At 39.9% G+C, this 23,493-nt stretch overlaps 3 protein-coding genes and 1 pseudogene across 3 annotated transcripts in view; 3 read left to right on the top strand and 1 right to left on the bottom strand.

Annotated features, from left to right (window-relative positions):
- The window catches only part of EPHX4 (epoxide hydrolase 4), a 39,378-nt gene extending 34,152 nt beyond the window's left edge, over positions 1-5,226 (top strand). The window contains exon 7 of the mRNA XM_004026125.4: positions 4,551-5,226. Coding sequence (XP_004026174.3) covers positions 4,551-4,782 — 232 coding nt within the window. The 3' untranslated portion in view covers positions 4,783-5,226. The remainder of the gene's footprint in view (positions 1-4,550) is intronic.
- Positions 5,227-7,924: 2,698 nt separating this feature from the next.
- LOC101151601 (lysophosphatidylcholine acyltransferase 2B-like) lies at positions 7,925-9,278 on the top strand (annotated as a pseudogene).
- A 6,389-nt stretch (positions 9,279-15,667) lies between these two features.
- SETSIP (SET like protein) lies at positions 15,668-17,007 on the bottom strand. The gene is given in 2 exon segments (XM_019036741.4): positions 15,668-16,762; positions 16,765-17,007. Coding segments are annotated over 2 exon segments (870 nt in total). The 5' UTR covers positions 16,931-17,007; the 3' UTR covers positions 15,668-16,058.
- Positions 17,008-21,748: 4,741 nt separating this feature from the next.
- Positions 21,749-23,493, top strand: part of BTBD8 (BTB domain containing 8) — a 106,134-nt gene continuing 104,389 nt past the window's right edge. The window contains exon 1 of the mRNA XM_031002878.3: positions 21,749-22,197. Coding sequence (XP_030858738.3) covers positions 22,049-22,197 — 149 coding nt within the window. The 5' untranslated portion in view covers positions 21,749-22,048. The remainder of the gene's footprint in view (positions 22,198-23,493) is intronic.

Below are 23,493 nucleotides of genomic sequence, written 5' to 3'. Positions count from 1 at the left end.
GGACTCCAAAATGGTGGAGGGAGGGAGGGCAGCAAGGGTTGAAAAACTTCCTATTAGGAACTATGTTCATTATTTGGGTGACAGGATCAATAGACGCCCAAACCTCAGCATCATACAATATACCCATGTGACAAACCACACGTGTACCCCTGAATCTAAAATAATAGAATAAAGTAAAATAAAAATAAGCTTTAGGGAAATAAAAACCCAAATGTGATAATAAAACTTTAAAATGTCTAGAAAATAAAACTTTCACGACCTCATGTGGGAAGGATTTCTTAAATAAAGCACAAAAAGCTCTCAAATTGTGAAGACTGATACATTTGATTACATTAATATTTAAAAATATCTATATGTCAAAAAATATAAAATGATGAGCAACCTTAGGTGGGGAGAAGTTAATACACAATTAATTTTGAATTAATATCTAGAGTTTATAAAGATTACCTCCAAATTAATATAAAAAAAGTAGCTCAATCAAAAAATGGATAAAGGATACGAGAAAGCAATTCACAGAAAAGGAATCTAACAGCCAATAAACACATGAAAGATGCTGAACCCTAATGGTAGTCAGATATAGAACATAAGTATTACTGCTTGTAAGAGAGATATGAAGTAACAGTGGCATAAACAAGATAGAATTTCTTTCTCTCACAAGTAAAAGTCTAGGCTGCTGTGTTTTGCTCCATGAAATAATCACAGCTATGTTATTCTTTGGTCAGAAGCCTTTGTGCTTTCTGTTTTGTTGTTCTGTTATACATAGGGTGTCGCCCTTGTCTGTGTGGTCCATGGTGTCTTACCACCACATCTGCATTTGTCAGTGGGAAGTGGGAAGGGTCAGAGGGGGCATGCTGGGCACACATTACATCCTCACCTAGCAATAGGAAGTTTAGGAATTCTGGATGGCCAATTGTCCTGCTGAAACTTGGATTTTTTAAACACTGTAGTGGAAGGGAAGAAGTTTTGTGGAGCAGTATCTAGCACATCAGGTAAGTGAAAATGTTTCACACTCATTTGATTGGAAAAAAATTAACCAATTGAGAACATGTTGGCAGTGAAGTAGAGGAAAGAGAATTATTACATGCTGCTTGTAGAGCATACAATCAGTTTGAAAAACAGTTTGACAATATCAAGTAAGGTTGAGGATGTGTATACTCTGAAAAGCAGTTCTATTTCTGGGGATGTACTGTAAGGTAATTCTTGTACATGTGCATAAGTGGATGTGTGCAAGAATGAATTTGGTTATTATTTGAATTATCAAAATAATTGGAAATTTTAAAATGTCTATTAACAGAAGAATGGGTCAATTGCAGTATCGTCATATGATGGAATTCTATATAGGAATGAAAATGAGTGAAGCAGAGCTTCATGTATCATTGATGCAGGGCAGGCGAGCCCCAAAATTGGGGCTTTGCCTGGAAGGGTTCTTGGCTTTGCCCAGGAAGATTCAAGGGCAAGCTGGTGATGTTAGACAGCAACTTTTATTGAAGCAGCAGTGTACCGCAGCGGCAGAGGTACTCCTCCTTACAGAGCAGGTCTAACCCATAGGTAGTGTGCCCAGAGTAGCAGCTCAGGGGCAGTTCTGCATTCATATTTATACCCACTTTTAATTACATGCAAGTTAGGGGACATGTAATTTCTAATTTTCTAACTTCTAAATTTCTAGAAAAGGGGTGGTAACTTCTGGGTGTTGCCACAGCAATGGTAAAGTGTCATGGCACTGGTGGGCATGTCATATAGAGAAGTGCTTTTGGTGCCTCTTACCTGTTTCAGCCAGTCTTCAATCTGGTCCGGAGTCGAGTCCCACCTCCTACCTCATCATCATCAATGAATAAATCTTAAAAATATATTAAGGCACAAAAAGAAGTTGTAGAAGGATATGTAGAGTATGATATCATTTATATATACAGTTTAAATGCATCCAAAACACCTTTATATATTTGTAGAAATGCATGTACTACTGTTGGGTATTTGGGGGGAATCTGACAAATAGCGCCTCTTTTTGCTGCCCAATATTTGAACCAGTTGAGAAATCAAATGAGTCAGCAGATAAAAACTAAAATATCATCTTAATTACTGATTACTTTATTTCATATGTAACATATTTAATGTGAAATTTAGTAATTTGAAACCTCAGGGCTAGAGAATATGCTTTTCTTCTGTTTTCTGGAAACACCTCTCTTTTATCTCTATTTTGATCTGGTGAAGAGTTTATATTTCTCTTTGCTCTTTGACTAATGGTCTTTTAAAACTCCCCTTACTTTACTAATTCAATTGTTCTGTGCACCGATATTGCTAAACCATGCAGATAACTGTTAGAAAATGGTTTGGTTTTGAACATTATTGTGCTCTAGAATGTAAGTGGCTTTAAAGTTTGTATTCTTTTTTTTTTTTTTTTTTTAAGACGGAGTTTGCTCTGTTCCCCAGACTGGAGTGCAATGGTGCGATCTTGGCTCACTGCAACCTCTGCCTCCTGGGTTCAAGCGATTCTCCTGCCTCAGCCTCCCAAGTAGCCGGGATTACAGGCGTAAGCCATCACACCCGGCTAATTTTTGTATTTTTAATAGAGACAGGGTTTCCCATGTTGGCCAGGCTGGTCTTGAACTCCTGAGCTCAGGCGATCTGCCCACCTTGGCCTCCCTAAGTGCTGGGGCGTGTGAGCCACCATGCCCGGCTCTAACGTTTGTATTCTAACCCATCAGTTAGTAAGTATAGAATACATTTTTCTATCAATTTACCCATTTACAAAGAATTTAATTTTTAGGAGTATTACAACCAAATGGTGGCTACTTGCATGGTGTCAGAAGTTAAGTCCATGGTGGGCATGTGTAATATCCTGCTGTCAACTCTGAATTGCCACAAATCAGGCTTTTTTATTCACTAGTAAAAATGTGACTCAGTGCTAAACAGTTAGATGTTCATTTTCCTTATTAATCAATAGGAGTATAATTAATACCATCAACTTTTCTGAAAAACAGTAACAGAAGATGTCAAAAGCTTAAAAAATATTTGTTCCCTTAAGCTCAGGAATTCTACTTCTAGGCTATAGCTCAAAGGGATTATCAGAAATGCCAAGAAAAATCTGGGCATAAAATGCTTATTATAGCATAATTTAAAACAAGGAGAAATACCACAAAACCTAAATATTCAATTATAGGGGAATAGTCAAGTCATTTATGAGTTATGCCATAAACTAGTATCTTTTACAATTATTTTTGAAAAATGTTATGAAATTAGAAAATTCTTGGTATCATTTAATGTGAAACTTGCATACATGTACTGTGTATAAATTGTCTATATTGCATTATATTTATAGTATGGTTTCAAGAATATGCATAGAAAATGCCAAAATATTACCCTTTTGATAATGGAATTACAAATGATTTTATTTTTGTTCTTTATAGTTTTCTGTACTTAAGAAAGTATAGGCCATGTGTGCTGGCTCATGCCTGTAATCCCAGCATTTTGGGAGGCCGAGATGGGAGGATCACTTGAAGCCAGGAGTTTGAGACCAGCCTGGTCAACATAGCAAGACCCCATCTCAAATTAATTTTAAAAACATATATATACACAACAAAAACTTTGTTTTAAAAAATAATCTTCTTGCAAAATATAGTATCATGTAATATTACAGCTCAGTTCAAATATATTTTTTGAGTTTTCATCTCCAATTTTCACATAAAATGCATCAGATTATCTAGGAACAATTTAAAATAAAGCTAAACAGTAACATATAAATAGTTTAAATCTCTCTTTCATTACACCATTCAGTAATTCTGGTATCCTTTTGAAACAAATGACTCCTGGCTGGGCGCGGTGGCTCACGCCTGTAATCCCAGCACTTTGGGAGGCCGAGGCGGGTGGATCACGAGGTCAGGAGTTCAAGACCAGCCTGGCCAAGATGGTGAAACCCCATCTCTACTAAAAATGCAAAAAATTAGCCAGGCGCGTTGGCAGGCGCCTGTAGTCCCAGCTACTCAGGAGGCTGAGGAAGGAGAATCATTTGAACCTGGAGGGTGGAGGTTGCAGTGAGCCAAGATCATGCCACTGCACTCCAGCCTGGGTGACAGAGTGAAACGCCATCTCAAAAAAAAAAAAAAAAAAAAGAAACAAATTACTTCTCATAGTGATGAATTTCCTATTTAACTTACAGCTTTTATTATACATTTTACTAGCCTCATCCAATTTAAATTTTATTGGACCTTTTCTTAAATAGCCTTTTAAATATTTTATAGTAAATGTTGCTTACTTAATGCATTGTTTCTCAATCACTTTTTCATTATCACTTTCCTAAGGAGCCTTTTTAGACTTTTTTTTCCCTAATCACCCCCACCCTGTGAAATTTTAGTATCTGTTTATGTACTGTATGTATATCCATGCTTTATATATGCAAAGGGTAAGATTTTTTTCACCCTCCCAAGAACACAATTTTCACCCTTTTAGAGGCAAGATTGCCCACTTCAAGAATGTATGACCTACTGAGGCACTATAGGAAAATGTCATTTTAACTTTGACAGTGAATCTCAAGCCCATGTATTTTGTTTTTATAGCTGCCTGCCTCTCAAACATCACATGGTGACCACTCCAACACTACTACTGTGGGGAGAGAATGACGCATTCATGGAGGTTGAGATGGCTGAAGTCACAAAGATTTATGTTAAAAACTATTTCAGGCTAACTATTTTGTCAGAAGCCAGTCATTGGCTTCAGCAAGACCAACCTGACATAGTGAACAAATTGATATGGACATTTCTAAAAGAAGAAACAAGAAAAAAAGATTGACTTTTCTTTATCTTCTATGAAGGGTCTGTGATGAAATCTCTAAATAATTTTTAAAAATTGTTCATCAACTTCTTTATGTTTTATTAGAAAAAAACTGTTTTAATGTGCTTTATCATAAATAAATATCCTGACAAATGGTATTGAAAAAAATCTGAGATCATGTGAACATATAATACAATGTTTATTTTCTTCTGGTGTATTTTGCACAGACAAGCATCTGCCTTAAAATATATACACTTGTACAAAAAGGAAGTTTGGAGTAAGTGCTTCCATTTTGGTTTCTTGCTTTTTTTTACTCTGTTAACATATGGTGCCTTTTACAAATGTATATTAAAGATTAGCTGTGCCACATTATAAGGCAAACCTGAAATAATATAAATTTTCATTCTATTGTTTAAAAGTTCTTTTTACTATTTTTAACCATTAAAAAGTTATATTATCGAATCTCTTTGGATTTATAGTATATCTATTAGTTTGAAGGCAAATATAGCTAAATGAATATGCATTTTTAAAATGGGCCATATACTATTTATACTGGGAACATTAAACCATTTTTTAAAGCTGACATCTTGGCTGGGCGTGGTGGCTCATGCCTGTAATCTCAGCACTGTGGGAAGCCAAGGCGGGAGAATCACTTGAGACCAGGAGTTTGAGACCAGCCTAGCCAACATGGTGTAACCTCATCTCTACCAAAAATAAATAAAAAATAAAAGTGGGCAGGCGTAGGGGTGCACACCTGAAGTCCCAGCTACTCATGAGGCTGAGGTGAGAAGATCGCTTGTGTCCAGGAGCTTGAGGTTGCAGTGAGCCATGATTGGGCCATTGCACTCCAGCCTGGGCAATGGAGTGAGACCCTGTTGGAACGGAAAGGGAAAGGGAGAGGGAAAGGGAAGGAAAGGATCCTTTTACCCCATTCAATGCAACAAGAATTGAATATTACACATCTTATATGCACTAGAATCTAAGCTCCACAGGGCAGGGATTTTTTTGTTGTTTTATTAACTGATACATACTCAAGTCTAGACTAAGGGCCTGGAATATTGTAGGCACTCAAATATTTGCTTAATGAATAAATAATATATCTGGCACACTGCTAGGCACTGCAGGGGGGCAATATAAAAGAAAGATAAGGTGGTAACATAGAACTTTCCCATAAGAAGCCTTAAGGGCTGGGTGTGGTGGCTCATGCTTGTAATTCCAGCACTTTGGGAGGCTGAGGTGGGTGGATCACCTGAGGTCAGGAGTTCGAGACCAGCCTGGCCAACATGGTGAAACCTCATCTCTACCAAAAATACAAAAATTAGCCGGGGATGGTGGCAAATGCCTGTAATCCCAGCTACTTGGGAGGCTGAGGCAGGAGAATTGCTTGAACCTGGGAGGCAGAGGTTGCGGTGAGCCAAGATTGCGCCACTGTATTCCAGCCTGGGCAACAAGAGCAAAAAAAAAAAAAAAAAAAAAAAAAAAGGATGCATACATAGAATACAGTTAAATTAAACAAAGGTTCAAGAGTAGAAATGAACATTATAAGTAAGAGTTGAAAAGAGTTACAGAATAGAGAACAATACCAACTCAGGGGACTACTACTCATTCTTTTGGGTTGTTCTCCTTTAACATGGGAGGCAACCAGTAACACTGCCAAATCACATCACATAACAGATAAGCCCTAAATTGGTGAAAGGATTGCTCCCCTCATTAAGCATAGTTCTGATCATGACAGAACAAAGGAGAATGTCCCTAAGAATTCTCATTACTGTATCACAGCAAGTTGTATTTACAACAAAAATCCAATTCTCTGTATAACACATTGCTTCATAGCAACATGCAAGGTAGGTATCACCAATTTATAAATAGTAAAAATGTGATTTAACGTGTAACTTTGCCAATGCCCATAGTGTAAGTTCTGGAGCTAGGATCTGACCTAGAGCCATCTGGTGGTAAAGCCCATGATCCCACTTACACCAGATACCATTTAGCAGACTTGTGGTATCCACGCCATTCTTCCTGTTTCAGCAGTAATCTGGTGTGTTTCAATAGATGGAAATATCTCTCAGGAACCTACAATTTGACTTTTAATTTTGGGAGGGAAAAGGAATTCAAATTAGCCATTAGGAAACATAGGACTATTCTATAGAGCATTGTCAGAGTTGCAAATGCCACAAGGTATAGAAACAAGCCTGGTTCATACCAACTTGGTGCTTCCCTCTTGATCCCTCCAGAAGGGCAGCAACAAGGGAAAGAATGGGATGTGTTGACACAGTAAAGTAATCCTGACTTATTTTAATAAAAACCTGTTACTGACAAAGGTGATTTTAAGATTTGTTGTTGTTGCTACTTATGTCAGTTTAGGAAGCTGACAAGTTCATGTGGACTAATATTAAGAATTTATCAATAAAACATTCCATGGGCAATTCTGGCCTATTACAATGAATGTACTCTAATTTTTAATAGATATGGAAAAGTACTTGTAACAGATATAAAGCCTCAAGAGTGCCATCTTGAGTTAAACCTCTTAGGATAAACAGTTATTACTATCTCTGTAGAAATCTATTTGTAGGGCAAGTAAGTGAATTTGACTTACTAGCTGCCAAAGCAGCTCACAGTAAATAAAAACAGGTAATGGCACCTAAATTAAAAGTTGTAATTATTAATAATATTCATCTATTCAAATTAATATATCCCTAGTAGTATATAATATATGCCTAATTTAACATCAGAAATTGCTATGTGAAAATAATTTATTAGGCATATGTCAAAAGCAAGATGTTTGCAAAAAAAGAAAAAAGACTGTGCTGTTGATATGACTCAAATTCTCCTGTTACATCATTTACCATCTTTGATTTTTCTGATTTTAAAGGTAATGCAGCATTTTCTATTAACCTACAATTTCCTCTAACAGTTCTAATTATGTGCAAACAGAAAAAGCAATTGGATGTGGGGAAGGGGTGCATGTCAAAGGCTGCCCCCAAATCCAGGCTACACACAGCCTGGGTCTACTAAGTCGGTTTCATGGCTCTGCAGTCCACAGACTCTGAGTTGGAGGCGAAGGAGTCTGGGATCACGCAGGAGCTAATCAAGTCCTTGTATCCTCAGCAGACATGCCTCTGTGCATGGTGCTGGACCTGCATCATCCTCGTGGGCACGAATGTCCTGCATTGCCTTCCTCTTCATCTGGCCAGTGGCCATGCTTTCCACCTTTGGCTATCCTGCTCAAATCCTGCAACCCTGCCAAGAGTTGGAGAAAAAAAACTGGTGAAACCAGTACTCAAGCTCATGCTTCAGGTGGCTTTCTTTTTACCTGGGTTCCTGGTTAAAGTGAAAGGGAAAAAGGCAACCCAAGACAAGGCCCCTATCTTCGTTACAGCACCACGGTCCACTTTCTTTGACTCATTCCCCTGTGTGGTGGCAGGGTTACCCTCAGTGGTCTCTGCAAGTCAAAATGTGCAGATCCCATTGGCTGGGAAAGTCCTACTGTCAACACAGCTGCTGCTTGTGATTTGAGAAGACCCCCATTCCAGGAAGAATACTAAGGATGAAATCCTGAAGTGAGTGACATTTGGAAAGAAGTGGCCACAGATTCTGATTTTCCTAGGTGTGTGCATCAATTGGCCCGTCTAGTCATTTTTAAACTAGGGGCCTTCTGTCCAGGTGTTCCTGTGTAGCCAGTGCTGCTCAGGTACCCAAACACCCTGGACATGGCAATCTGGACCTGGCAGGGATTCACAGCCTTCCAGGCCTGTATGTTGACACTCAGTCAACTCTTCACCAGGGTAGAAGTTGAGTTTATGCCTGTTTATATCCCAAATGATGAAGAAAAAAAAGACCCCATCCTTTTTGCCAATACAGTACACATCAACATGGCAAATGCTCTAGGGGTGCCTGGGACAGGGCACACTTATGAAGGCTGCAGAGTGATGATCTCCGCAGGTAACCTTCAACTACCCATAGAAGCTGGTTTGGTGGAATTTACAAAAATTAGCCAGAAGTTGAAGTTAGATAGGGATAACATTCATCAGCATTTGGATGAATATGCTGCAATTGCAGTTGCCTCAAAAGGAGGGAAGATAGGAATTGAAGAATTTTCAAGTTATTTAAAACTCCCAATTTCAGAGCCCTTGAGACAACCCCCTGCCCTCTTCGGCAGGAATAATGATGGCAACATAGACTTCAGAGAGTATGTAATAGGTCTGACTGTTCTATGCAATCCTGCTAACGTTGAAAAGAGTCTGCAAATGTCCTTTAAGCTTTTTGATCTTGATGCGGATGGTTTAATAACAGAACAGGAGTTCGCTGCTATACTTCAGGCAGCTTTTGGAGTGCCGGATCTTGATGTTTCCAGGCTCTTTCAGGAAATAGCTGGACAGAAATCAGTGTATATTTCATATGAGAGATTTAAGAAATTTGCCCTGAAGCATCCAGCATGTCCCAAGTTATTTAATTCACACCTAGACCTCCAGGCAGCCTATATATATTCATTACCCCAAAAAGTACAGTTTTAATCACTGTATTCAAATGTTACAAGTTAGCCCTGAAAATAGTGAAAGTATCTTCTAGGTAGAAATAATGATTGAAGTAAAAATTACTCTTTGAGGAAAAACTCAATAGTTTTCACTCTAAGAGGCATAGACAATTATGATATTTAAAATATGCTTGAGGAATATTTCAGTTAGATTTAATAGTATCTATTTTTCTTCTTTCTTAAGATAGCATTTGTTTTAATGTGACCTAAATGTAGAAGAACAAGTGATCTAGTCATAAACCTTGTTCACCCAGCAGGGTTCTAGTTTGTGCCTTTATTGTATTTAATGCTAAAATAAGGCCAGAGGAACATTAAAGCCTATCACCTGTCCCTCACTGTTGCAGAAAAAAATATCGCATTAAGCGCTACACTTGGGCAAGCACGGTGGCTCACGCCTATAATTCCAACACTTTGGGAGGCTGAGGTGGAAGAATCGCTTGAGACCAGGAGTTTGAGACCAGCCCGGGCAACATGGCAAAACCCCACCTCTAAACAAAATACAAAATTAGCCTAGTGTGGTGGCGTGCGCCTGTAGTCCCAGCTACTCAGGAGGCTGAGATGGGAGGATCACTTGAGCCTGGGGGGCAGATGTTGCAGTGAACGGATATTGCACCACTGTATCAGCTTGAGTGACAGAGATCCTATCTCAAAAAAGAAAAAAAAAAAAGAGCTACACTGACAGTAAATAAAAACATTAAATTACCATTTGCATTTCCTCCAAAAAAAGGAAAGAGCTATATAAATACCTCTTTAGTCATTTGAAAAGTAGCCTCAATTTTCTTATTTTTCTTATTTATTATTATTATTTTTGAAGCAGAGTTTCATTCTTGTTGCCCAGGCTGGAGTGCAATGGTGCAGTCTTGGCTCACTGCACCCTCTGCCTCCCAGGTTTGAGGGATTCTCCTGCCTCAGCTTCCCAAGACGCCTGGGATTACAGGCATGAGCCACCACACCCGGCTAATTTTATATTTTTTTAGTAGAGACGGGATTTCTCCATGTTGGTCGGGTTGGTCTTGAACTCCCGACCTCAGGTGATCCACCCTCCTCGGCCTCCCAAAGTGCTGGGATTACAGGCGTGAGCCACCGTGCCTGGCCACATTTTCTTATTTTTCAAGATAAAATAAATATTAGGAAGATATAGTGTTGGGAATGCATTGCAACAATTATATATGGTATGCCTGTTCCCTGCTTGCCTTTTTGAAGTATAGAAGTGATTATTTAGAATGAGAAATCACAACAGATTAAAATTTCTGAAAACCTGAAAAAATGTCATAAACACAGGTCATAAATATAGGAATTTTGACAAATTTCATTCTGTATGACTTTAATCAAAACACAAAAAAAGTGTTTATAATTAACATGTTCTGCATTACTGAAAATATTCTTTTTGTTCCAATAAGGCATCAATGAGAATTGAAGCCTCTAATTATTTACACATTTATGTCCAATACTTGTCACTATGTGACATCTTCACATAGTGATGTGACCCTTGGGCCCTACCCCTTCATGTCACCATGCAGGATGAATCAGCAAAGTATTTCTGGAAACCATTCCCATACCCGGACAGGGAGCAACAACCTATCTAGACATAGAAGTGAATGTGAACTGATAAACATACTCCACCAGCCCTAATCACTGAATCCCCTACTTAGTTTCACTGTGACTGAATCTTAAAGATGGTTGTAGCTACTCAGTAGCACCAGATATGAGGTAACATTTGACCAAAGTTTGCCAACTTTACAAAAACATAACCAAGTAAACACATTTTTAGGGATGCTACTAGAACCCTAGAAGGGGCTTATGGAAGTGGGGCACCTAAAGCTTTAACTTTGTCAGTTTCCTGATACTTTCAGAAGGTAGAAAGAAAGAAGAGAAGAATGGGAGAAAGGTAAGGAGATGAGGAAGGAAAGGAAAAGAAAAAAAAATCAAATATTATTTTGAGATAATTTCCATGCAGTTCTGCCCTGAAAAAAAAAAAGGATTTGGATAAGCGATTTTTCATAATCCCCATCCGGTGCAATATTCCCATGATAATAAATGCATATATATATATAGAATTCAATACAATGATTTGTTTAAATGTACTGAAAATTATTCATTTAAATAAGAGCTTTCACTTAAAAGTAGTTATCAAGCAATATCTTTATTCAAACAGTAGTAGTGCAACTTAAACATTTGTAGAACTCTTTTAAGGTTGTTTCTCATTAGATAGTGGGCTATTCAAAAAAGCAGGGTCATTATTATACTCTCTACATTTTAACCTCAAATGTTTAGCTGGGTATGGTGGTGCATGCCCATAGTCCCAGCTACTCAGGAGGCTGAGGTGGGAGGATTGCTTTAGCTAAGGAGCCACAGGTTGCAGCGAGCTGAGATCACGCCACTGCACTCTAGCCTGGGCAACAAAGCAAGACTCTCTCGAAAAAAAAAAAAAAATTTTAACATAGCTTTGTTTAAACCCTCTTTAACACTTAACACTTAAATTTTTTTATTTTAAAATAAATACAGATACAGAAAACGATATCAGGGAAATCTATAGCTAATAATTATTTTATATTATAAATATCTATATTTCATATTCTAAATATAATCTGTTTTAAGATGAATACTCTTGGCCGGGCGCGGTGGCTCACGCCTGTAATCCCAGCACTTTGGGAGGCTGAGGCAGGCGGATCACAAGGTCAGGAGTTCAAGACCAGCCTGGACAATATGGTGAAACCCTGTCTCTACAAAAAATACAAAAATTAGCCAGGCGTGGTGGCAGGCGCCTGTAGTCCCAGCTACTTGGGAGTCTGAGGCAGGAGAATCACTTGAACCCGGGAGGCAGAGGTTGCAGTGAGCCGAGATTGCGCCACCGCACTCCAGCCTAGGTGACAGAGGGAGACTTCATCTCAAAAAAAAAAAAAAAAAAAAAGATGAATACTCTTGCAACCAACACTCAGATTGAGAAATAAAACTTGTCCAGCCACCTTACAAGCTCTTGCATACCCCTATCATAATTACAAACTCCCTCTTCCTCTCAAAATTAAGCTCCTTTCCTGACTTGGATAGCTTCACTTCCTGTATTTCTTTACTTTTTAATCATCTAAATGTGCATATTTTGATACCGTGATGCTTAATTTTGTGTGTCAACTTGGCTAGGCCGTGGTACCCAGATATTTGGTCACAGATTACTCCAGATGTTTCTGTGAAGAGATTGTTTATATGAGATTAACATTTAAATCAGTAGACTGTGAGTAAAGCTGACTGCCCTTCATAATGTAGGTAGGCCTCATCCAATCAGTTAAGGCCTTAATAGAAAAAGACTGACCTACCCTGAAGAGGGGGGAATTCTGCCAGCAAACTGCCTGTAGACTTCATGTGCAATTCTTCCCTGGGTCTACAGCCTGCAGGCCTACCTACAGATTTGAGGGTTGCCAATCCTTTACAATTGTGTGAGCCAGTTCCTTAAATCCTGCCCCCTACCCCATACACACACACACACACACACACACACACACACACACACACACACACACACACAGAGTTCTCCAGAGAAAGAGAACCAATTGGATATTGGTTCCAATTGGATCTATCTATCTATCTATCATCTATCTATCATCTATCTATCTATCTATCTATCTATCTATCTATCATCTATCTATCTATCTATATCTATCTCCAGAGAAACAGAAAACTCTAATAATAGATGCTATTCCTAGAACCTATAGTTTATTCATGCACGTTTTTGACATTGGATGTTTTTTCTCCCTACATTGTAGCCCATGAAAGATATTTTTTAGGCCTTTTAAAATCTACAGATTTCCCTTCCATCCCTTATTTTGCTTATACTTTTTCTATTGCAGAACCTAGGCTGTTTGATCTGTGGAATTTCCCATAGTCTGCATTTTGCCAAGTGCATATTTATGGTACAAATCAGCATATCCTTCTGCCCTTTGTATTTTCTGCTGATTGGAATCCAGAGGCTTGATCAAATTCAGGTTTGATTCATTTGGCAAGATCATACATGTAGTGTGTTTTTCATCAGGAAGCATATATTGCCTGGTTTTCTTTTTGTGATTTTTGCAGCTATTGCTGTTCATCACTTAGATCATTGAGGGTTGTAATATGGTGCTATTCTGATTCTGTAATCGCTTTTCTTTTTCGAAATGGCTTTTCCAAATGGCTGCCTATTCTTAAATATGATGGCAGGAAGAAATCAAAATCACAACTTCCCTGTACATGAAGACCTTCAGTGGTCATCATCACTATCACCTTTGTAAACCCACCACATCCACTGGAGCTAGTAAAACTTAACTGCTAGGAGGAAACAAACACTAACAGCAAAATGACATTGCCTATTTGAATGGAAGACAGTGTGAGGGGAAAGGTAAAACTCTAAAGAGTAACCTTCAAAACTACTTTGTGATGATAAGTCATAAGCTATGTGTTGATAAGTCACAACATAGCAGAATTTTACATGGATTATCTCATTTAGTCTTTCTAACCACCACATGAGGTACCCTTATCCCCATTATAGGGAAACTGAGGCTTGGAGAGCTTCATGGATCATCACAATAGACTAAAGCTCAATAGACTTAGACTATTAGACCAGTAGGCTAGGTCACACAACTAATAAACAACTTAAATTGGATTCAATATCATGATTCTAAAGTCTATGCTTTTAACCATTACATACATGCAGGGAAGAGTCCGGAAACAATATAAGTGAGGTTTGTGCAGGATTCTCAGCTTTATCAGTTCTTTGTGTTGCTGTTAGCACTGAGAGGACATTGAACAGATTAACAGTTGACCAATACTAAGGCAAAAAATTACTGCACCCTCACCCTTGGGCATAGAACATTCAGCAATTTATTTTTTATTTTTTATTTTTTGAGACAGGATCTTGCTCTGTCACCCAGGCTGGTTTGCAGCAGTGTGATCTCAGCTCACTGCAACTTCCACCTCCTGGGCTCAAGTGATCCTCCTGCCTCACCCTTCTGAGTAGCCAGGACCACAGGTGCGCGCCACAACCCAGGGCTAATCTTTCTTATTTTTGATAAAGACGGGGTTTTGCCATGTTGCCCAGGCTGGTCTCAAACTCCTGGACTCAAGTGATCCACCCGCCTCAGTCTCCCAAAGAGTTGGGATTACAGGCATGAGCCACTGCACCCAGCCAGTAAAATTTTTTTTAAAGCAATGTATACAAAGCCTCTATAATTAAAACTGTGATATTGGCACATGAATAGATGGCCTGAACAATGTGATAGACTAGAAAGTCCAGAAATAGAACTAAGGGACAAAACAATTTAGCATACGATAAAAGTGGCATCTAAAATGAGAAGGGGAAAAGCTGACTTTTAATAAACGGTATTGGGATAACTAGATAGCCACTTGGAAAAAAAGAAAATATACAACTGGATCTTTTCTTTATACCATTTAACAAGATGAATTCCAAATGAATTAAATAGCTAAGTATAAAAAGTGAAATCACACATTATTAGGGGAAAGCGTATGAATTCTTTTACAATCTGGAAGTCAGGATAATCCTTCCACCTATGACTCAAAGTCCAGAAAAAATGAACAAAAAGAAAGAATAAATTTGACTACATTAAAACAAAAACACCAGGGGAAAAAAAAACCCACCAAAAGCCAAGCCAAGTCAGAAGACAAATGACAAATGGGAAAAATATATTTGCAAATTATATCACAGACAACACTAATATCTCCAACATCTAAAACTAGAGAAAAGACCAAAAGCAAAATGGACAAAGGATATGAATAATCATTCAAAGAAGAAATTAAAATGGCAGCTGAGTGAAATGTAGTGGAATTGCCATCATAAAAAGAAATAACAAAGACCTGCATTCGTATGGCATAACCTCTAGGATATACTGTTTTTGTGTGTGTGTGTGTGTATGTGTACACATTTACTTTTATTGTAACAAAGCAACTTGTACACTTTTAATGTTTAAAACTGAGCATCATCTTCCCTTTCCAGCGAAACAAAAAGAAAATTTAAAAATAAACAGGAACAAAATTACAATAGAGAATGTCAATTCCAAATAAGATCCTACAGGTTCTGCTGATTCTCCCATTGAGTGGCAGGGCTCGAGTCATCATTAGGAGGGAATTTATTTTAAAAGTGTCATCTTAAACTGCAAGGATGTCTGTCAAATATCACAATTAAACATGCCAAAGGAGAAGCCATGTTGTCAAAATGCCCACTTAACCCACCCAAACATCTCAAATCCACGCTTTGCTGACCTTCTATAACCCCATTTTTTTTAAGTTTTTTTTTCTTTTTTTAAACAAGAGAAAGTAGACAGATATGTGTTGGTAAATGCTAACTGTCCATATTGTCCCTTTGACCTACATAGAGACACAATGTACTCTCTGAACCCAATATACAGAGAAAGGAAGAAAAAAGCTAGAATTCTATGCACTACTATACAGGGGCCTAGCATCCTCCAGCTTCCAGCAGAGCGAAGGGAGCAGGTTTTTCTTTTTCCCCACAGAGCTCGGTGGTGTTGATTCCATACAGTTTTTGTTCAGACAGGAAGGGATAAAAATGAACTTCGAACAGAAAAGGGTAGAGACTCTTTTCCCATTGTATTCTGCTCAAGGTATTTCCCCCCAAATAAGTTGAGAACCATGGAGTAGAGAAAAGAGAGCTCAAGAACGGGGTGGCTGAGCACAAGAGAGAAAAAAAAAAAGACTGCAACTTGCTCCCAGGGCTGGAGAAAATTTTAAAAAAGGAAGGTTGGAGTCCATCAGTGTTCTATTAGTCATCTTCTCCTTCATCCTCCTCTCCTTCCTCCCCTTCATCATCATCTTCATCTTCTTCACCTTCATCCTCATCCCCTTCATCAATATCTTCTAATTCTTCCTCCCCTTCATTACCATCATCATCATCATCATCATCTTCTCCTCCTTCTTCATCATCCATATCAGGAACCAAGTAATACTGTAATGGGTTTGGCCAAATATCATCTTTGATGACCTCTTCTAACTCATCAGCACCTGCATCAGAATGATCAGTAAACCAGGTGAAGAAGCTCTCTGGTTCCTCATGCTGCCTCTTCCTGCTGGCTTTGTTCTGCATTTGACTTGAACGTTTCGTCACATCCTTTCCAGATTTCCATTTGATTTTGGTGGACTTTGAAGATGGATCACCACTCTCATTCAGATGAAATTCTTTGGAGAAAACTTTATTTTCAAAGTAAGGATTTTCATCAAAATAAAAATCTATTCTGTAACCTGATTTAATATCTTCAAATTCTGTCACTTCAACTTTAGTCAAATAATGCAGTGCCTCTTCGTCCTCCTCCCCAAGCAGTGAAGACACTTGTGGATGGTTGACAAATGTTGTTACCCCAAAATTTTGGATTTTGGTGATCAATTCTGACCTCTTCTGAAAAAATGGTTGGCGGAGTTTGTTATATTTCTGTTCTACTTTCAAAATCTCCTCACTGTCTTGTTCATTAAGTCTATTTCATTTTGTACTTCATCAATGTGTTCAATTGCTTCTTGCTGTTCTTTTTCTCCCTTCTTCGGCAAGCCTGCAGAGGCCGATGTCTCCTCCAGTCCCAGAGCAGGAGGTGGTCTTGGTTTCTTCTTCTGAAGTGGGAGTGGAGACTGGCGTTTAGGGGCCATGCTGTTAGGGATGTCCAAGAACCAGACCACAAGTCTCCTCGCTCGTCTGGAAGCAGGCAGAACACTCTAGGATGTACTGTTAAATGAGGAAAAATAAGATGCAGAATACTAAATATAGTATGCATGTTACCTTATGTTTAAGAAGGGGTGATCTGAGTACATGGAATATATGGAATACACACTTGGAATGCATTCTTTTTTCCAAGGTAATAAAGGAATTTACCCACTTTATTTCTAGTAGTATGTAGTTTCACTTTTTATATTTAGCTGTCTTATCCATTAAATTTTTATATATAGTTCTTTTTTCTTTTTTTTTGAGATGCAGTTTCACTCTTGTCACCCAGGCTAGAGTGCAGTAGCTTGATAATCGGCACACTGCGACCTCCACCTCCCAGGTTCAAGCAATTCTCCTGCCTCAGCCTCCCGAGTAGCTGGGATTACAGGCCTGCATCACCATGCCCAGCTAATTTTGTATTTTCAGAAGAGACAGGGTTTCACCATGTTGGCCAGGCAGGTCTCGAACTCCGGACCTCAGGTGATCTGCCCACCTTGGCCTTCCAAAGTGCTGGGATTACAGGTGTGAACCACCATGGTCAGCGAATTTTTATATATAGTTCTTAAAAACAAAAAACAAAAACAAACACAAAAAAACACCACTCAGCTGGGCATGGTGGCACGTGCCTATAGTTCCAACTACTCAGGAGGTTGAGGCAGGAAGATCACTTGAGCCCAGGAGTTCAAGGTCAGCCTGGAAAACATAACAAGCTCTCTTGCTCTCTCTGAAAAGCTTTTTGCTTTTTTAAAAAAATTTATTGAGATGGAGTCTCCCTCTGTTGCCCAGACTCAAGTGCAGTGGCGCCATCTCAGCTCACTGCAAACTCTGCCTGCCGGGTTCAAGCGATTCTCCTGCCTCAACCTCGAGTAGCTGGGATTTGAAATTTTTCATATTAAAACTTTCAGTTTTTGTTTTGAAACAGGGTCTCACTCTGTCACTCAGGCTGAAGTGCAGTGGCACGATCACGGCTCACTGCAGCCTCTAACCCCTGGTTTAGGCGATCCTTCCACCTCAGCCTCCTGAGTAGCGATGACTACAGGCATGTGCCACCACACCTGGCTTTAATTTTATTTATTTATTTATTTATTTATTTAGTAAGTAAGTAGAGACGAGGCCTTGCTATGCTGCCTAGGCTGTTCTTGAACTCCTGGGCTCAAGCAATCCTCCCACCTCAGACTCCCAAAATGTTGGGATTACTGGTGTGAGCCACCAAGCTCAGCCTAAACATTTTTAAACAGGGAGAAATAATGCATCAAAAATGGGTTTGCTTTCATGAGATTAGAGTTCTTGAAAGAAGTTTTTCCTTCCAAGGCAATTTTACCTAAATTTACTTTTCTCACATTAAGATCACAGTTAAAGGTGACCCTAAACCAAATTAGGAGTTTAGCCATGTTTACCTTCACAGCTCCCACCACTAGTTCCTTAAACTCTCTTTTCCTCCTGATCAAAAATTATTTCAGGAAGAACATCTGAAAACCTCACTCACATTAAGGGATAAATGACTATAGAGATGAATTAAAATAAAAATAATGCTTTAAGTTAAATTATCTAATGGTAGAATGTGAAGCATCAATGACAAGTTTTTTTTTTTTTTTTTTTTTTTTTTTTAGAGACAGTCTTGTTCTATTGCCCAGGCTAAGTAGTGCAGTGCTGCAATGTGATCATAACTTACTGCAGCCTCGAACTCCTGGCTTCAAGCAATCCTCCCACCTCAACCTCCCAGTGTTGGAATTACAGGCATGAGCTACCATGCCCAGCCATGTTTTGTTTTTTAAGGGAGTATTTACTCATTCTTTAATCATTTCACATAGCCGCCTAAGCTACCTTTATTTATATATATATATTTCTTGAGACGGAGTCTTGCTCTGTCACTCAGGCTGAAATGCAGTAGCACGATCTCGGCTCATTGCAACCTCTGCAGTGAAATGATATAGTTAAGTGATTCTCTGCCCCAGCCTCCCAAGTAGCTGGGACCACAGGCATGCACCACCACACCTGGCTAATTTTGGTATTTTTAGTAGAACCGGGGTTTCGCGATGTTGGCCAGGCTGGTCTCGAACTCCTGACCTCAGGTGATTTGCCCGACTTGGCCTTCAAATGTGCTGGGATTACAGGCATGAGCCACCAAACCCGGCCTAACTTAAGTTGTTTTAAGATAAAACATGAACCAGAAATCATTCTGTCACCCATTTCCAACCAGAGAGTAGCCTAGTTGTTACTTTATCAGGTGATAAAGAGGCCTGGTAGAAATCTGGCAGGGCTTTGAAGGGAGTCTGGTGCTAGACTACCTGGGTGGTTTTTTGATTTTTTTTTTTTAACATGTGGATATTTAAGGTATACAACATGATGTTTTGACATACATAGTGAAATGATATAGTCAAGCACATGTCATCATCACACAGTTACTGTTTTCCCTCTCACCACACAGTTACTTTTTTGTGGTATGAGCACCTAAAATCTACTCGCTTAGCAAATTTCTAGTATACAACAAATATTATTACCTACAGTTCTCATGCTGTACATTAGATCTCTATACTTACTCATCCTACATAAATGCAACTTTGTACCCTTTGACCTACATCTCCCCCAACCACCTTTCTGTTTATGTACTTTTTAAAAGATCCTACATACGAGAGTATGCAGTATTTGTCTTTTTTCTTTTTTTTTGAGACAGAGTCTGGCTCTGTCGCCCAGGCTGGAGTGCAGTGGCAATCTCCGCTCACTGCAAGCTCCGCCTCCCAGGTTCACACCATTCTCCTGCCTCAGCTTCCTGAGTAGCTGGGACTACAGGTGCCCACCACCATGCCTGGCTAATTTTTTTTGTATTTTTAGGAGAGACGGGGTTTCACCATGTTAGTCAGTATGGTCTCGATCTCCTGACTTCATGATCCGTCCTCCTCGGCCTCCTAAAGTGCTGCAATTACACGCGTCAGGCAGTATTTGTCTTTCTGTGCCTGGCTAATTTTACTTAACGTCCTCCAGCTTCATCCATGTTGTCACAAATGGCAGGATCTTCTCTTTTAAGAATGAATAATATTCCATTGTATATATACAACATTATCCGTTAATCTATCCTAGGGACAGTTAGGTTGTTTCCATATCTTAGCTATTGTGAATAATGGTGCAACAAACATGAAAGTGCAGATATCTCTATGAGGTGCTAATTTCATTTCCTTTGGGTATACACCTGAAGAGGGTTTGCTGGGTCATGTCATAGTTCTATTTTTAATTTTTTGAGGAACCTCCATACTGTTTTCCATAATGGCTGCACCAATTTACATTCCTACCAAAAGTATATGTAAATTGACTAAATTTGCCAGTCAAAATATAAATACTGCCTGGGTTATAATACACCATTATTATGGTGTAACACACCATATATTATAGTGTGATATATGACATTGTGTGACCTTGGCCAAGTTTACCTATCCTTTGTATGCCTCAGCTTCCTCATCTGTAAATAGGTCTGAAGACAGTACCTAGCTAAATGGTTGTTGTAAGGATTAACTGAGTTAAAACACACAGAGCAAATAGAGTAGCGTTTATCACATAATAAGGATTCAAATATAAGCTACTATTATGTTATCTTTGACACCTCTAGTTTCTACAGGAATAATTAAGAATCAATTATCCATCCAAGCATTTGGGAATTAATTTTAAAAAATCAATTATCCAGTTATATTTTTCAGAATTAACATGTCTGAATATTTGAGAGGGGGCATTATCTGAAGAAATGGTTACCTCTTGGCCAATCTTATGGTACAAATACAAAGTCCATATATTCCCCTCCCCGCCTCCTTTTTTTTTTTTTTTTTGTTTGGTAGAGACAGGGTCTCCTTATGTTGCCCAGGCTGGTCTCTAATTCCTGGGTTCAAGTGATCCTCCCGCCTTGGCTTCCCAAAGTGCTGGGATTACAGGTGTGAGCCACCGCAACCTGGCCAATGTATTTTCCAAGCAATTACTATTCTTCACCTTGTGTGTAGAGTTTGTGAATGAAACAGATTTTTTTTTTTTTTTTTTTTTGAGACAGGGTCTTGCTGTGCTGTTCAGGCTGGAGTGCAGTGGTGCAATCATGGCTCACTGCAGCCTCGACCTCCCGGGCTCAAGCCATCATTCCGCCTCTGCTTCCCAAGTAGATGGGACTTGCCCGGCCCGAAGCGGAACTACTGAGTTTTCTTCTTTTGGAGGCAGTAATCAAATAAAAAATACCAAAACCTTAAATGATAATCAGTTTGCTACTTTATTTGGGACAAAAGAGAATTCTATATTTCATCCATCCATCACTTCACTGCTCAAAGACTTTGCCCCTTACCTATTTCTCCCTTCTTGTTCATAAATGTTAGGGCTTTATATGCAAAGCCCTGTGCTTTCTCCGATCAAGTCCAAAAGCTTGGATGAGCCACTCCTTGGATAAGAAGGGGATGGGGCCTTCTAGATGCTGTAAGTATCTCTTATATTGAACTCAGAATTGTTCTGACTGGCAGTTTATGAAGTTCTTCCCCTACTCCTCCCATCGCCAATTTTTCTTGCCCCAAACATTTATACCTCAGGGTTAAGAAGCCAGGTAAGTGAGGGGGTGTGACTCGCCCAGTCTTTCGTTGGAAAAAAGTGTAGACCTGTCAGGAAGACACAGCATAGAAAGGCTGCATGTGCTGATTTGAACTCGAGCCTCAGTAAAACATTGAAATGAATGAACACCAACCGGAAGGGAAAGAAGAGGGGAGGGGATAAGGAGCCTGAGGATTGGTTTGCCCCGCGGGATGGTCCGCGCGTGAGCCATGGGAGGCGGGGTGCCCGCCGGCAGAAGTAAACAGAGCGAGTACGCCTGCGCACGCTCTTCCTGGGTCAAGAGCCGGCTCGGTTCTGGGCTTCTGAGGCTCCCCATCGCGGTCCGGCTTCTCTGGGAGACTGTCTACAAACCGACGAGAGGCGTCAACCTTTTACCCTAGGGGGCGGATTTGGGTAGGAGCCGAGCGTTCGGTCGGAAACGCCCCCTTCTTCCTCCTGGGCGGGGCAAGTGAGGCCAAGCACTGGGCCTCCAGGGCGTCGTACCTCTGTGAGACATGGCTCGCTGTGGGGAAGGCAGTGCGGCCCCCATGGTACTTCTGGGGTCCGCTGGAGTTTGCAGTAAGGGGTTGCAAAGGAAGGGGCCGTGTGAGCGGCGCCGGCTGAAGGCGACGGTGTCGGAGCAGCTCAGCCAGGATTTGCTCAGGTAGGAGGAGGCGGGAACTCTGGCTGCTTCAGTTCCTAAATCGCCCACCTCCGCCCCGAAGCTGAGGCTTCTTTTGGCTCTGCCTCCCCCTCCCTCAGCACTTGGTTCTCCTCGCCTCAGGCGACTGCGGGTCGTTAGCCAGTCTCCCCACTATTCCGAAAAGTGGCTTCGCTCGCCCTGAATAAACAATCCCGAGCACCTCGACACCATGTACCAGATTCAAAAGGAAAACAAAAAAAGCTTAGTCGTGTGCAGCACTAGTTTGCTAGAAATATCTCAGCACAGGCACGCTTAGTTGTTTCAAATCACTAAGGTCGGGTGGATCCAGGTCCTGAAACTTACACAATTTTTAAAATAAGCTTATACTATTTTAAGAAAAATAATAAAATTAGGAAAACGATTATTTGAAATGAGGAAAGAACAATACTATAGTCTTGGAGGTCTCTTCTGAGGTCTCTTTAAACAATTTACCAGAAATGCTTCCTGATTGCGACCTGGATTCCTCTCTCCACCTAGAGCTCTCTGTAGCTCCCAGCAACTCTCAGCTCCTGTGAGGACCAAAGCAAATGGAGGGTCTTCCTGACATTTAACCTTTGTAAGCCTCATGGATATCCATCTCGGGTTATTGGGAATCCAGCTAAAGTAATTTCAGCTTACAAAGAAATTGAAGCTTAGAAATATGACCTAGCTAATTTACATTTCCAGCAAGACATTGATTCTTAAACTTGAGTGGGCATCACTGAAATTTTCCATTTCTAACAAGGCCCCAGGTGATGCTAATGCTGCTGGCTACGGTGACTATGAGAACCACTGAGGTAAACATAATTACTAATAATTAAAAGTTGTGCAGCATTCTACTTTTTTTTTTTTTTTGAGACGGAGTCTCGCTCTGTCGCCCAGGCTGGAGTGCGGTGGCCCGATCTTGGCTCACTGCAACCTCCACCTCCCGGGTTCAAGCCATTCTCCTGCCTCAACCTCCCGAGTAGCTGGGATTACAGGCACGCGCCGCCACGCCCGGCTAATTTTTGTATTTTTAGTAGAGACGGGATTTCATCATGTTGGCCAGGCTAGTCACGAACTCGTGACCACAAGTGATCCGCCCGCCTCGGCCTCCCAAAATGCTGGGATTACAGGCGTGAGCCACTGCGCCCAGCCAGGATTCTACATTTTGAAGTGCTTTCTGTCAAAAACTCACCCATACTTAAGACTCCGATAGCTATAAACAGAATTTATCAAAGTAAAAAAAAAATCCCTTTAATTTGGGGCTATCTACTGGGGAAGCTACTTTGTCTCTAC

Source organism: Gorilla gorilla, chromosome 1, assembly GCF_029281585.2.
Source record: "Gorilla gorilla gorilla isolate KB3781 chromosome 1, NHGRI_mGorGor1-v2.1_pri, whole genome shotgun sequence".
NCBI classification, from domain to species: Eukaryota; Metazoa; Chordata; class Mammalia; order Primates; family Hominidae; genus Gorilla; species Gorilla gorilla.
This window is presented reverse-complemented; position numbering and strand designations above follow the sequence as displayed.